This window comes from Cyprinus carpio, chromosome A23 (genome assembly GCF_018340385.1).
Source record: "Cyprinus carpio isolate SPL01 chromosome A23, ASM1834038v1, whole genome shotgun sequence".
Classification (NCBI taxonomy): domain Eukaryota; kingdom Metazoa; phylum Chordata; class Actinopteri; order Cypriniformes; family Cyprinidae; genus Cyprinus; species Cyprinus carpio.
Genome location: NC_056594.1, coordinates 955,227 through 970,747, shown reverse-complemented (window position 1 = coordinate 970,747; position 15,521 = coordinate 955,227). Strand labels below are relative to the sequence as shown.

Here is a 15,521-nt window from a genome sequence, read left to right as displayed (position 1 = left end):
TGCATATGTTTTCAGCAGGAAAACAAGCCTGAGACACGCTGCATGATTTCTCGGCTGTCCTAGATGAAAGATTGCTATCATGAAACAACATGGTGATTTCTGTGATCGTAGCTTCTAATCTGTAGTCCTCTGTTGTACAGTGAGAGAAGTACAACTGCCAAACTGTTCGTCGTGCTCTTTTTGCTTACCACTAGCGCATGCTGATGACGTTTTATTCTTCAGTAGTAACGTGCATCGTAGCCACTGGTCTAGCACAGTGGTTTTCAAACCTGCACATGTTGTGTGTCGATCTGGCACACCCACTACAGGTCTTGCATTCTCACTTTCATTGGTTTGTTTGAGTTCTTCACGATACTGAGTGGTCATAACTGGAACTTTCACAAATGATGCAAAATCCTAACAGAATGTAAAGGAAATAGTTGACACTTTCACACAACCCACTTTTATTAATGAAAAATTATAATCTCTCAGAAAAATTTTAATAATGCAAAATATATATTTTAAACAACCTATTTCACACACATCAAACTTTTATAAAAATGTGTAGCTTTGTTCCTGTTATAATACAGTAATTAAAACAGTAATAAAATCAGGAGATGACTTGGATGCTGAGATGAGAAGGTAGTGACAGTACTTGCCATTAGAAACCCGTAGCAGCTTAGTAGTGTCATAACATTCGCTTGCCTGTATTTTGCATGTTTGTTACTTCATTTAACAAATTGTCAAATATGTTTAATAATGCACTCAAACTTTCTTCATATAAGTTAACAAAACTCAGTTAAAATGATATAAAGGCTTAAAACAAAGAGAAAGAATTTAGGAGACAAAATGCTCTGTTGAGGGAACAAAAATATTGCAAATTTGTACATCCTCAGGCCTTGTGGTTTCTCTGTATAGTAAGGTCTAGTGACCGTCACCCTGCAGTCTTGCGGGGTCCGTTTTGCTCACGCAGTCTTTAAGACTGTCCTTCAGTTGGACCAGCTGCTCAGAATGGCTTGCTAGCGTCCCGTTGACCTGCACCAGGAAGCTGTCCGAATGTCTTTCCAGCTCACTGCGGATTCTCTCAAGGTCATCGGCTAGCTCACCTAGGCTGCCACACTGTCCTTCAACCTGGGTGATTCGACTTTCCACCCCAGTCACTTCCTGTTGCATTCCCTGTGTTGTGGTGCGACAACCCTGCAGCTCCCCGGTTAGCCTCCGTCGCAAGTTCTGGAGTTCTGCCTTCAACTGGATCAGCCTCCGCTCCCCAGCTCCAAGCATAGATGCCTGTCGCTCCACCAGATCTGAGATGCCCTGCACCTGCGTGACCAGCCGGCTTTCCCGCTCCTGCCAGGTGGAATTCACCTGGCCGACTTCTCGAGCAAACAGGCTGACCGAATCATGTAGCCCTTTCAAGGTACGGTTGACAGAGTTGACGTTGATCTTCAGGAGTGTGATTTCCCCCTGGATGGCGCCCTCTGTGTCCTGCTGGGATAGATGTGTAAGGACACCCTGTAAGGTGCTGTTGAGATGGTCGAGTTTGCTTGAATGCATGGCCAGGTGGTCCAGCATCTTCTTTTCTGTTTCCTTACAGTCCTCTACCTCAGTCTGGATGAGGGCCGTCTCTGGGCCAGAGGCAGGGGAGCAGGCAGAGGTGCAGAGGAGCTCAAGGACAGACATCTGCTTTTGCATCCCATCTAAGTCAGCCTCAACCCTCCTCCGTATACTGTCGATCTCCGTCTCCAGTGCTGGCACCACTTGCCCCTCTAGCAGTGCCGGTGCTGTGGCATTGCTCAGCTCCTCAACTGCTACAAACAAACGTCGCTCTAATGTCTTTAGCTTCTCATCTAACAAAGTCTGAAACCCATCCAGGGAGCTGAACTCAGGCCCTAGCCCATCTTGGTGTCTATGTTCAGAGGCATTAATTCTGCCCTCCATGTCCACCAGCCGGGTCTCCAGCAGGGTCTCGATGTGGAGCGTCTGGTCAGTCAGGTCCACTTGTAGCTGCCTCTGTGACTCTGTAAGGCCTGTAATTGAGTCCTCCAGCTGGAACATCCTCTGGGTCAGGCTGTTTATCTCTCCGCAGCAGCTCTCGGTTACAGTCAGACCCTGGATCTGTGCCTGTAGTTCACCCAGCTCTTTCCTCAAGCCCGTCTCATGGCCGTCCAGTGAGAGTTGGATCTGTTCTTGACCTGTTAGGTGGTCTTTCTGACACTGCTGCTGAACCTAATGACAGGACACAGGAGATGTTATTTTAACAACTGAAAGCATTAGGTGAATCAATTGTGTATAATAGATAATAATGCACTGCCTCAGTGTTTTGTTATGTTAAGTTTAATCCTAATGCAAAATTAGTTATTTATCTCTTAGATTGATAAATCTCAACTTATATATATTAGCCAGGGCTCTACAGAGCAATAATTTCAAAATTATTGCATTAATGCAAAATTACTGCAGTCGTATGGGAAAGAGAAAGAGCTTTGCTACTGTGCAATATGATTCAAAAATTAATGCAGGGAAAGTTACTTTTAAAAGTAATGCATTACAATATTGCGTAACTTCCTAAAAAAGTAACTAATTATGTGTGTTACATTACTTTTGCGTTACATTTTCTCATCTGGCTTGACCTCATTTTTCTCTTTTAAAAAAAAAAATAGAAAAGAAAGAAGCACAAATGTCATGTTTATCTAAAGTCAGCAGGTCAGCAGCAAATACACTGGTTAATAAAATTGTATTAAATGGATAAAGGACATTTGTGTTATTTAACATGTTTGCGTCATGTTCTGAGTTTGCATTTGACTGTTTTTATTCAATTCTAGGAATACTGAATCTGTTTTTGTGCGAGTGAGGTGAGTTAATGCATGTTTAGTCTAGATCTACAGTAACATCATGTTCACACAACGCATCTGCACTCACTCCTGATTTCTCTCAACATGAGGACAGGAGAGCTTTCAGTCAATACATGAGAAAGCAAAGTAACTGGTGTTACTTATTTGAAAAAAAAATAACACACACAAAATCTTGAAAATAAAAAAACAAGTCAACACTTCACAAACAAAATTAAAAAGTAATCTGATTACGGTACTCATGTTACTTGTAATGTGTTACCCCCAACACTGAATCTTAAGTTTCTAAATTGTCATAATTTTTTATTCAGTTTTCACTCAGTTTTCCCTGTTTGTGCATATGGACTGTATGCTGCAATGTGACACTGATGTATTTCAAAAACTGAATTTTGACAGTGACCATATATTTTTGAATTCATGCAATTTTTAACCAAAATATTATTTTAAATGGCTTATAAAGTATGCTGTTAATGTTAGAGCTTTATTATAGCTTAATTAGAGATTTATTTATTTTTTATTAATGTACCCCCCGTAATCTTTAACCAAGATCTTGAAGCTTGGATAAATATCAGAATAGGAAAGAAAAACCAGTCGCAATTTCCGGTTCATGCTGACTTGAATTAGAACAAATAAAACAAATGTCACCATGCACAACGGTCCAACTAGTTCCTAGTGCAAAGTTCAGTGATCATCTCACCTGACCGATTCTCTCATCACAGTGGCCCTCCAGACCCGTCAGTCTCCTCTCAAAGCCATCAAGGACCTCCGCCCTTATGCTGGTCAATCTGGAGTCCAGAAGTTCCTCTAGATGCCGCTGACCTCCAGGGATGGGCCTCCCTGTGGCAGTGTCTGTCAGCTTCCTCAGCTGGCCATCGTGTCCTATCACCATCCCACGGATCTCGTCCAGCATGTCGCTCTTGGCCCTCAGCTCATCTTTGACCTCCATCACCCTTCCCACCAACTCTCCAAAACCAGGGAGGTTCTCTTCGCCGTCTAAGCCATTCGGCGTGCCCTCTGGGATCAGCCCGAAGCCCACAGAGGTATCCAGCAGCCGCGGGGCACCACCGAGCAAGGTGGTCAGCATCTTCTTAGTGTCCTCACGAAGAGAGACTTGCAGACGTTCCTCCATGCCAGTCACCAAGCCATTCAAGGTTACCAGATCTTGAGAGAGTTTTCGAAGGTTTTCTTCAATGCGGTCTAAACGTTCACCCGAGACTCCCGCTTTTGGACCTTATAGAAGTGAGTAAAAGATCACTTTTACAACTTTACAAACTACATTTAGGAAATTAGAAAGGTGTAGATCAGGGCTTCCCAACTGCAGGGGGTTTGTAAAAAGCTAATCATATCCCATGTAAAATTAAATAAATTAGGCTGCACATTAATAACAGCAAATGATGACAGGGTAAATGTGGTAAACTCCATCTCTGCATGTGCTGCGAGTTTAAAGTGCATTAGGGAACGCAATATGCTCTAAGATTTGTACCTTCACATAATTTCAAACATTTTTGTGCACAGAAGTTTACAGCATTTCATGTTGCCAAAATAAAAAGAGGATTTAAAATGTTTAAAGCTTGAGAGTTTGATTTTTTAAAGAAACAAATTTAAGATATAAATACTATTATTGTAACTTGTAGTGTTAATATATAATTATTAACAAATATGTATTTTTAACGTATTATTTATTTTACAATGCAGATGTAATTTACAACTGTAATATGTCTCTCTCTTAAATTTAATAATTAAAGCACAATAATAATAACATTATTATTATTATTATTATTCAGTTTAACTGGGTTTCTAAAACACCAGTGTCAATGTAATGTGGACTCAGCAACAAATGTATTATGTATGTACAGTATGTATGTATGTATTTTTATTTTTTTTTACAAATCTGTTCACCAACATCAGAGAACCATGAATATGTGAATGTCTTATATTATTATTTTTGTTCATTTAAAATCATGGGGTATTTCAAAAAAATATTTTGCATTCCAGGGGTTTGGCTAAAAAAAAAATTTGGGAAACCCCTGGAATAGATTAAATATTAATAATAATAATAATAATAATATACAAAGTAAACATCATTACTTTCTCATAATCTATTTTTTACAACTATACTTTCCCCAACTGTTAGTATTAATGGCAGTGTTCGCAGTCAAGTTGCTAATGGTGGCACACTTGAGTTGTGTGAGCTGTGTAATTTGCACTTACCATAACTTATTTTAGGAGTTTCTGGTGGCAGGTATCCACTAGGGATGGGTTTGTTGTCAGGGTGACCTCCAGGAAAGGGGAATGGTTTACCAGGCTCCAGCCTTGATACAGGGATATTGGGATGACCCCTGGGGTAACCTTTCACCCCGGGCCGAGGGAAAGAGCCTTTGAAGGGTGGCATCAGTGCATCCGGATTGGAGGTCATCCCATCACCACAGTTCTCTCCAGAGTAACCTGGGCAGCAACGCCACTCCAGTTCAGTGATGGTTTTGTAACCAATTTTATACTGTGGTTTAAAGAGTGTCCGATACCTGCAGGGAAAAACATGCTTAATGTCACAAACAGAACATACTTCACACTTCACCATCCATTCGCCCTTTGTACATCAGTCAGAATTAAATCAATGAGGAGATTAGCTTCAGGAGTTTTATTCACTGACATTCAGGCATGACAGTAATGATGCAGCCTATTATACAGTTTAAAAACACATACTTCCAGATTTCAGATGGAGATGGAGTTTGAGTATCACACACATGTTTACATACAGATGCCACATCCTATCATAAACTGTTCTCTGAATGAACAGCTTCAAAATAATATTAACAGTACTCAGAGTCGCCACTAGGGGGCAACTCAAGGACACAAAAGTGCTTGACTGCTCAAACACCAAATAACACTGCAAATGCTATCAGTAACAAAATAGCTTCTTACATATATCATTCACTGTTTTTAAACCAAGTTTTGAAATATATTTGGAAAAATATAAACCCATTTGGAACTAAATTTTGTTTTACTAAAACCACTCCATGTTATTCCTTTCAAGAATCAAAGTGCTTGACTTACATGAGCACAGGACATTTCTGTCCCCATATGCACTTGGTAGTGTACTCCGGTTTGACATATGTGGCCACTCCATCTTGCATTACACAGGTGACGTTCTTCTGCACAACATAGGCACAGAAGTTCCTGTTTTAAGGAAAGAGACATGAAAAATAAAAGTCTAAATAGGTGCAATCAGATTATAATTATAATTATATTAGAAGGGTTACGAGTTTCATGATGGAAACCATATTTTTTCACTTTAGAAGTGTGAAAGTAAAATCACTTTTTCACCAGGCAAAATAACATAATATTTTACCATTTTCAGATTTGTATTGAAGTTTATATAATTCAGATGTTTTATATCATGTATAACATAATATGTGTACAATATATATCTGATTTTATAGTGCCTTTCATATCAGCCACTGAAAATGTTTACTAAAAAGGTATAGTATATACTAAAATACCAAGGGACTCACATTCAGAACCACCTTATACAGTAATTACACAGTTCAACAGCTGTTGAGATCTGATTTTTGGCTGTCTAATGGTATCTGCTGTGAAACAAACACAATTTAGTTGAACTGACACATACATAACACATAAGGAAACCCACTTCACTTTATGACCCCTGTGGCTTGTGGCATGAAGGGAACACATACATAAATAACTAAATTCAGAAGATCAAGAATTTCTGCCTGCGTGTAATTAAAAACAGACTTCGGCATTCTGCATTTGTTTGTCAGGTGAGGACACACTTGGAAGAAAAAGGACAAGCTCTGTAGTCAAGCAAAATGAGTCCAGGTGTTCCCCATGTATACAAAACCCAATTCAACCATATCTACACGGGTTCATTCAATCAATGTGAAATTATGCCCACAGAAAGAACAAGAAAAAACATTACATATAAAGAGTGTGTTTGTGTTAGATGTGTCAAAGTTTCTGTCAATGACTGCAAAAAACAATGTTCAACAACAAAAAGCCCTTCACAAGAAATCCATGCATTTGCATTAGTTCACACAGAACAAAGAACTTGCAATGCTCGAATTACAGTATCGTGACTTGTGAAAGGACAAATTAACACATTGTCAGGCATATAAAGTGATCTAAGAGCCTCATGTGATGTATTAAACAGTGCCTGTGATCTGTGTGTTGCATATGAAAGATGAATATTAGCTGTGCAGGCTGATTTCCCAAACCACAACGACCACACAGTTTGAGGAAAGTGTGTGTTCATCTGTCAGGGGAATGGTGTAAAGAGGCATTTGAGACTGTTGGAGAAATCTTTCAGCTGCTGTGTCTTCTGTGTGTGCTGGATTCATCCCAGGAGATAAAATGCCGTGAAGAATGGATAATGTTAGGGGGCTCACTACATACACCTGAGGAACACCACTTGAAGAAAGAGAAGCAAAACTAATCTCAGCCGTCTGGTGCATATTGCAAAATAAAGCTGGACAGCACTAGTGAATATGGCAAGCTCCAATCAGATTGCCTGACTGCAACACAGTTTCTGGAAGTCTGAAAGTGGGAGGTTTTTATCAGTCTAATAACTGGATTTTATGAGGTTTGTGGTTTAAAATTTCTATCAAGTTTCATTTGAGCCACTTAGTAGCTAGTAAATCATCTATATCATATAACCCAATAGTGGCTGGTAATTGTATGTGATAGTCAAATGATCTCTTCCTGTATAAGTGAGAAGTTATTGTCCAGAATAAGCTGAAAAATGAACCAGACTTGGACCAACTGACTAGCATAAAAAACAGCCACATAACTACCGAGCCACCCAAATTGTTTTAGACCATCATGAAGCTCAGCATTTGGCTGTGGATTTTTATAATCTAAATATAAATGGCCAGCATTGTTTAAAATGACCCCCAGTCACCCTTGAGTAATGCACAGGCATGTCAAAAGCTTTTAATGGCACTTAAAGCTTACAGTTGTGAGATGGAGTTGTGCCAGAATTTCCCCTTGTCCTCCATATAAATATATCCTTCCATTTTTTTTCATTGTTCTTTCTATCTCATCCACTCTCTCACTCGCACTAATGGAAGCAATCTTTCATCGGTCACTGGGTTCAGTCATTGGTCATGTCTTGAAGAGTCGTACTGGAAGGGATGGGGCTACTGACAGTGTAAATATGGAGGTACGATGCATGGAGGCTTTATAGGATCCATTAACCAAAGAAAAAGGAGCTGCTACACGCTATCGAACAATGGGATATATTTAGTACTCAGTTATTGTATCCGTCCTCCAGAATAGCAGAGTTCAGAGAAGTACAGTAATATAAATGGACTTTCACTCATGCTAATATGACCTGCCCTCATGGACAGCATTCAAAGACACATGCAGAAATAGATGGATCAGTTATTATCGACCTAATCACTATGGAATGCATCTGTGGCAAGGTGTCATTTACCGTGTATAAATGAACAGGAAATATGTTTAAAGTACACGTTAAGCCAAAAATTCCAAAGCAGAACACCTTTGTCTATGGCACTCCTACAGTAAAGTTGTACATGTATCTTTTTTGTATATAATTATCATTTTGGGATGGGCTGCATTCCTGGATGGGGAAACTTCTGGTTATCTGCCAGAGGTGTCATGGTCTGGCTGGTTAGCATGATCCAATTAGGCCCTGCTGGTACAGTAAATTCTGTAACAACGCCATTCTGCTGCCAATAAGGATCTTCACAAATCACAAATATTTATTTTTATCAAAGTAAATGTTTGCCAGTGACAAATTATTTGAGAAAATATCAAAATAACTTTCAGATATTTAGATGTCAAAGATCAGGATAATCTCTATTGAAGGGCTTGAGGCTCTACTACGTTCTTGTAGTTACAACAGCTTATCAAGATTATCATGATGCCACGTGGCATGGTTACATGGCATTTATTGGCTGAAACAGAACTGTCAAGTAATCATTACTTTCTACTTTTGGACCTAATTGTGATCATAAAGTCTATTACAGTTTTCACACAGCTCAATGTGCTGTCATTTAATGGGTGATATGGTCTTAATAGAATCAGTATTTAAAAGAACACACTCTTTCATCACCAGCAAAGCACTTAGGAAAATGGGATGTTAATAAATTAATCACATCAGTCTCATGCTAAGAAGATGCGTCATTTTTAAAAGTTGGATAAACTTCAAATGTATTGTATATTCTAAACATTTATTTGTTGGGATGTCTGCTTGCATGTTAAACACCTGGCTTACACATAACACACTAACACATTTCTAATATTCAAATCTGGTTAAAGGATTTTTAGGCTGCATTAATTAGGTCAACCGGGAACACTTTCCATAACACCCGATGTACTTGCTACATCGTTAGAAGAATGGCATCTACGCTAATATTAGTCTGTTTCTCTCTTATTCTGAGGTCACCGTAACCACCAGATCCAGTTCGTATCTAGATCAGATGGTCACTGCAGTCACCCGGATCCAGTACGTATCCAGACCAGATGGTGGATCAGCACCTAGAAAGGACCTCTACAGCCCTGAAAGACAGCGGAGACCAGGACAACTAGAGCCCCAGAGACAGATCCCCTGTAAAGACCTTGTCTCAGACGACCACCAGGACAAGACCACAGGAAACAGATGAATCCTCTGCACAATCTGACTTTGCTGCAGCCTGGAATTGAACTGCTGGTTTCGTCTGGTCAGAGGAGAACTGGCCCCCCAACTGAGCCTGGTTTCTCCCAAGGTTTTTTCTCCATTCTGTCACCGATGGAGTTTTGGTTCCTTGCCGCTGTCGCCTCTGACTTGCTTAGTTGGGGACACTTCATTTACAGCGATATCGTCGACTTGATTGCAAATTATTGCACAGATACTATTTAAACTGAACTGAGCTGCATGATGACATCACTGAATTCAATGATGAACTGCCTTTAACTGTCATTTTGCATTATTGACACTGTTTTCCTAATTAATATTGTTCAGTTGCTTTGACACAATCTCTTTTGTATAAAGCGCTATATAAATAAAGGTGACTTGACTTGACTTGTTAAACTTCTATTATAATTACATTACTTTAAATATGTATCATTCATTTAAGCAGCTTGTATGTGTTATGTGTACACATAAACAAAAACATCTTAATTGTTGTTTGTGTCAACAGATGTGTCACAGATGCTGAAGTCACAGAAGTCAGAATCACATGTTTTCATGAACCATCACAGTCTGTTAACTGACCGCCTAATGCAAACTGACAACTGGAAAGATGTAATCTGATTTCAGTTAATATTGAAATGTATCAATATTTTTTTTGTAACTGGTGTTACAGATGCTTTAAACACTGGGTTGCAGCCTATGTAGAGCATTCCAGACAGTCTTATGAGGTGATATTTCAGTTTGAATGTTGTCTTATAAACTTACTTTGTTTTGAAATGGAACCACAGTCCCTGACCTTTTGGGCAGTGCGTTTAATACAGATTTACTGTACTTAATGTGCATTCCTGTGGAGGTAACAAACCTCACTACTCAAGGGGGCGATATAGTTACCGAACAATGTCTGTGCCTTTAAACCAGACGTTTATTGGGTAAAATAGCTAGCCAGCTATAAACATGTCATGAGGACTTTTTTAAGGAATACTGTATACTAAGAAATGCAGGTGTCTAATTGATGAATTGGGGTGCATATTAGGACCATATTTTAGGTTTAAATGTATGATTATTATTATGATTGAGCAACTGCATGTTAAAACATCAAGAGTTTAGATTTATATTTCAGACAGATTGCCTCTCTCTTTCACATACTACTTCTGTGAGCTTAGGGTCAGCCAGTGGTAAAACAGTGATGTAAAACAATTACATATTGCTGTGCCAAATTAAAATCTCAAATTCACCTTAGTTGTATATCAGCAAGATTCAGCTGCTGTTTGCAGAAACTGTTCTTTCAGTTGCACTGAATGATATAAAGAGAAAATGTGAAACATATGAGAAACATTTAGAACTAAAATTACATCAAGATCACGCTGGCAAAGATGTTAGTTAGCTAGACATAATGACTTTGTGTAAATCTTGGATGCTTTCTTCTCATATGTTCTTTCTTAAATGATGAGCTCTTGTGATGTGCTAATCAGTGACATTTTCCTGGACTCGTTTGTTGATGGGATGCTCATTCACGTGTAGAATATGTGTAATATACAGTAATCAAGGATGCGCATCATAGTTTCTAACTCAAATACATAATGTTGAAAAAATGTATGTAAACACATAACTCACCTGCAGAAAATTCATGTATACAACATACAGTATGTATACAGCATATATAAACAAATCATAAACATAATATTATTTACTGTCTGCCAAGATAGTAAATAAACTCAGAAACACAGACTTATGTAATATTAATGAAATAAAAGACCACTTAAGTGAACTTAAAGAGAGTTCACTTTCATGACTGTTTTTAACACACTTAAATACACTTTTAAAATGTGCAATTTGCAATAGTGTTTTTTAAGTTAAATCTTTACCTTAAAGTACATATTAAATCAATGTTTTAATAATCTTTTTGTCATACTTAAAGAAGAACATTTTGATTTTTTAAATAAAATATTAAAGTACATATAAAGTACGTCATTGCAATTTATCTGTAGATCTATTGATAATTTCATTTACAGTTATTATATTTAAAATATAATCTATTGTAACTTCATCGTTACTAATGTGTAATAACAAATATATTAAAAGACATGACACACACATTTTAATAGAAATAACATCAAGTTAATTTTAATTTACCCCAAATGCATGTCAGTACATTTGGTGGTATGCTTTAACCATATTTCAAAGATGATGTAAGTAAGTCCTACTTAAGTAGGTCAAACAAATCACATTTAATATAAATTTAAACTATAACAATGTTTCATTTCATTGTAAATAACATGCAATTAAGTGTTTGAAAACATGAGATTTATTTTGCACTGAAGTGTATTCTTTAGTGTGTATTGTGTAATCGTAATTATTGATATTGTGTAATTATTTAAATATTGTGTAAGTGTATTCACTTAGTATATTCCTTCCATCATAGCTACTCTTTTTAAATGTATGCTAAAGTGTATTTCACAAGGGTTGTCAAAGCACAGAACATTTCCCTTTGTTTGTCCAATACTGGATGGAATATCTTCACTGAGCTCATTGCAATGCATTCTGGGATTGCCTTCTCCTTGAAGACAGATGCTGCCTTACATTAAACACAAAAGAAATTAACATATAATGCAATTTAATCAAGCTACAAAACATTAAAACATTAACATACAAGAGATGCTGTGATTTCCTGGAGTGACCAAACATGAACATGTTCAGATACACAACCGGTTTGTGTGGTAGCAGAAGCTGTTCAGAACATGGGTCACAGAGGACAGATGAGGCAGATACAACAGCACTGCCAACATTTGCAATCTGCATTTGATACCACTGGCATTTCAGAATTCCTATGCCAGCACGTCTGTGTTGTGAATTTTCTCAACATGCCAACTTCTTATCTTTGAGCCGGATTCAAATTGCTCCGGAATGACTTTTGGAACAAAAAAAAAATGTGTTGATTTTAGGATTTATTCTGTGTGAATTTTGGACATTTATACTGACTTCAAGCAGAATACTGTATACATAAAGTACATAATATTTTTTTTTACAGTCCATTCCAAGTAACTAACTCTGGCAAAACGAAGATTTACAAACAGTGACGTAAACATTAGGAACCTTGGGAATGGGTACATTATCAAAGCTGAGAGCCACTGAGTTGAGACATAGGCCTAATTCTAAAATAAATATTAATAAAATACATATTCCTACACTTTTTTGGCCACACTTTATATTATGTGGCCTTAACTACTATGCAATTAACCATTTAAAGCAGTTTACTTATTATGTCCAGACAAGCTGATGCACTGTAAGTAAAAGTACTTGTATATGCATTTAATTCATTTTTGTGCTTGCATTGTTAATTTTATCCCTAACAGTAACCCAAACCCTTACCCCAAAAATCTCCAACCCTATGAGCCTAACCCTAACCCCACCCTTTCTCCTAGACACAAGCATGCCTCAAACTCATTGGCAATACATGTGGGAATTTGTAGTTGCACAGTAAATCCATAGTCTTCTAGGTATTGTTCACCCAAAAATGAAAATTTGCTTTTAACAACTACCTTACTAACTATTAATAAGCAGCAAATAGGAGTTTATTGAGAGAAAACTCATAATTAAAAGTGAATATGTGTCGCCTTATCAAACATGCTACCAAAACTTATTTACTGTTCTATTGAAGGAAATTCACTTATATCTTGGATGGTAGAACATTTTCATATTTGGGTGAACTATCCCTTTAATGTTAGTTGTTAAGTGAACAATATATATATATATATATATATATATATATATATATATATATATATATATATATATATATATATATGACCATAAAAGGAAAATTTTTATCTGTTTATCTGAAAATGTTTAAATGTTTAGTTTTATTTAGTAAAAAAAAAAAAAAAAAATCTATCCTCTTGTAATCACTTTTTTATTATTATTCACTATTAATTCTGAGGTTAATTTCTGTAAGTACAAACATTACATGTAGTTTCTCAACGAGTTTAAGCTCCAAAAGACTACATGTGTACTTATAAAAGAATCAGACAATGTTATTTAAAATAGTTACAGATGAAGCATGTGAAACTGCAGGACGCTGCTGTCAATTCTTGACGTTTCATTCCTTGTGCAGAGCACACACACTAATGAGAGATAAACTGAGGCTTCTATGCTGTACATAAACACACACACAAATAAAGCTTTACTGGTGACTTACTTATGATGGCCCGTTGGTTTTCCAGGGGTGTACTGCGGGATGCTCCCAGACTTGTGTAGGTTGTATCTGTATGAACTTCCATGGAGATTTCCTTTGGCATCCGCTGAAGTCAGTAGCAACATAACTAACAGAAGACCTCCGTACGCGAATGTCCCCCTCATCTTTAAGTAGCAGAGCAAAGGTTGACAAAAGCACTTGCAGAAAAATCCAGTGGAAGAGCACAGAGAAAGTGTATAGAAAGCAAAAGCTAGGGAGGATGGGGGGGGGGGGGGGGTAAAATCAGCTGGGCTTTAGAGTCCAGAGGTTGTGAAGTGTTGCTTGTTTTCCTTGCTGAGTCCCACAAGGTTTCTCTGGAGCACTGACTTCAGTTGTTGGCGGGTAAGCAGTGCTGCAATCGAAACATCTGCTGTTCTGGCACCATCCTGCCCACATGAGAGAGAGAGACAGACAGACAGACAGACAGACAGAGGAGAAAGTAAAGAGGAAAGACGGAGCGGCAGGGCAGCAGTAGCAGAACACTAAAGCAGGAGTGGATGTGAGTGCTCTGTCCAGCGCGTGAGCTCGAGCCTACAGCTGCAGCTCTGAGGGGGACGCACGCATTTGCATATCCCTCCCCAAACCCCGGGCTGAAATGAGACACAGCAGGCGACAGCAGGGGTGAACCCGTTCACTTTATGTTTCTCTCAAAACAGAAACCCCTGGAAGCCCTCAAAACCAACGGCACATTTAGAAAAAAAAAAATAACCAAAGAAACCGTCTCGCTGCTCGTTTATTTCAATGCAGCTTTAATCTGTGGCTCATGTGTAAAAGATTGCTGGGATTATGAATATTTTCTTTGGGTTCCTCTGTACCAAAATCCCACCCCCCTTCTCTGACCTTAGCTGTAACCTTCTCACGTGCCTGCAGCTATAAATCTCCAAACATTTCTTTTGCTCTGTGATTTTCCTTCATTTCTGCAGAAATGTGAGCAGGCTCCATCTCAGCATAACTTTCTGGGAATGGATTTGTCTGTCACAAATCTACACTCGTAAAAACCAAACGCTTCAATTCAAGTTTCAAGTCATTTTCCATTGTTTTCATGCATAATCTATATTCATTATTCTGCATGTCACCACATCTGATATGCACATATGTTAACACTTTATTTTGAGAACCAGTTCTCACTATTAACTAGCTTATTAGCATGCATATTACTAGCATATTGGCCATTTATTAGTACTTACAAAGCACATATTTCAGATTTTAGATCCCTTAATTGTACCCCACCCATATCAACTATTGATAACAAGCAAATTAGAAGTTTATAGAGGCAAAAGTCATTGTTAAGAGATAATAGTGTGAATTGGACCCCAAACTAAAGTTTGACAGCACATATTAACTTTAATCTAAACGTTGTCGTATACTTTTTATATATAATATTAGAGGATGTATAGGATTAAATAGCATATTTACATATCTGATATGGCCACTTTGAGTGCATTAAGTTTTTACCAATCATACATTTCTTAAGTGTTAATTTTTTTTTTCATAATACAGGAAAGAAAACTCTACATGTCACTCCATTTCAGGATGCTTTATGTGATCATATTGTTTTCTTAAATCTTTGATGTGTCTCACATTTTTCACACACTTAAAGAGATGAATTTCATTTCTATTTTTATAAGGTGACATATTAAGTGAAGAAGAGGAATAGGACGGGTGGTTTTATTCACTGTAACTGTAAAAAATGGGGTTATGAGATTATTGGTAAGCCTTTTTTTCTGCCCACCTGTGTTACTTGTTTTCATATAACTTCACTTTTTATAAGTTCTTGACTGATTAAATCTATAATTTTGATTATTTAAACTATTTC

At 37.7% G+C, this 15,521-nt stretch overlaps 1 protein-coding gene across 1 annotated transcript; it reads right to left on the bottom strand.

Moving 5' to 3' along the window:
• Nucleotides 1-240: 240 nt before the first annotated feature.
• On the bottom strand, nucleotides 241-13,933 carry LOC109062750 (EMILIN-3). Its single transcript, XM_042712530.1, has 5 exons — nucleotides 13,670-13,933; nucleotides 5,880-6,002; nucleotides 5,037-5,347; nucleotides 3,523-4,055; nucleotides 241-2,205 (listed from the first exon to the last, which is right to left on the bottom strand). Exons 1-5 carry the CDS (start codon nucleotides 13,828-13,830, stop codon nucleotides 904-906), a joined length of 2,430 nt encoding a protein of 809 aa, XP_042568464.1. The 5' UTR covers nucleotides 13,831-13,933; the 3' UTR covers nucleotides 241-903.
• Nucleotides 13,934-15,521: the final 1,588 nt, after the last annotated feature.

Bases quoted from the DNA above. Each gene is read 5' to 3' on its own strand.
- LOC109062750 (XM_042712530.1), bottom strand. From the start codon at position 13,830: ATGAGGGGGACATTCGCGTACGGAGGTCTTCTGTTAGTTATGTTGCTA. The intron at 4,056-5,036 runs GTAAGTGCAAAT...CACTTCTATAAG, and splicing joins AACTCCTAAAATAAGTTATG to GTCCAAAAGCGGGAGTCTCG. The intron at 2,206-3,522 runs GTGAGATGATCA...TCCTGTCATTAG, and splicing joins GTGATGAGAGAATCGGTCAG to GTTCAGCAGCAGTGTCAGAA.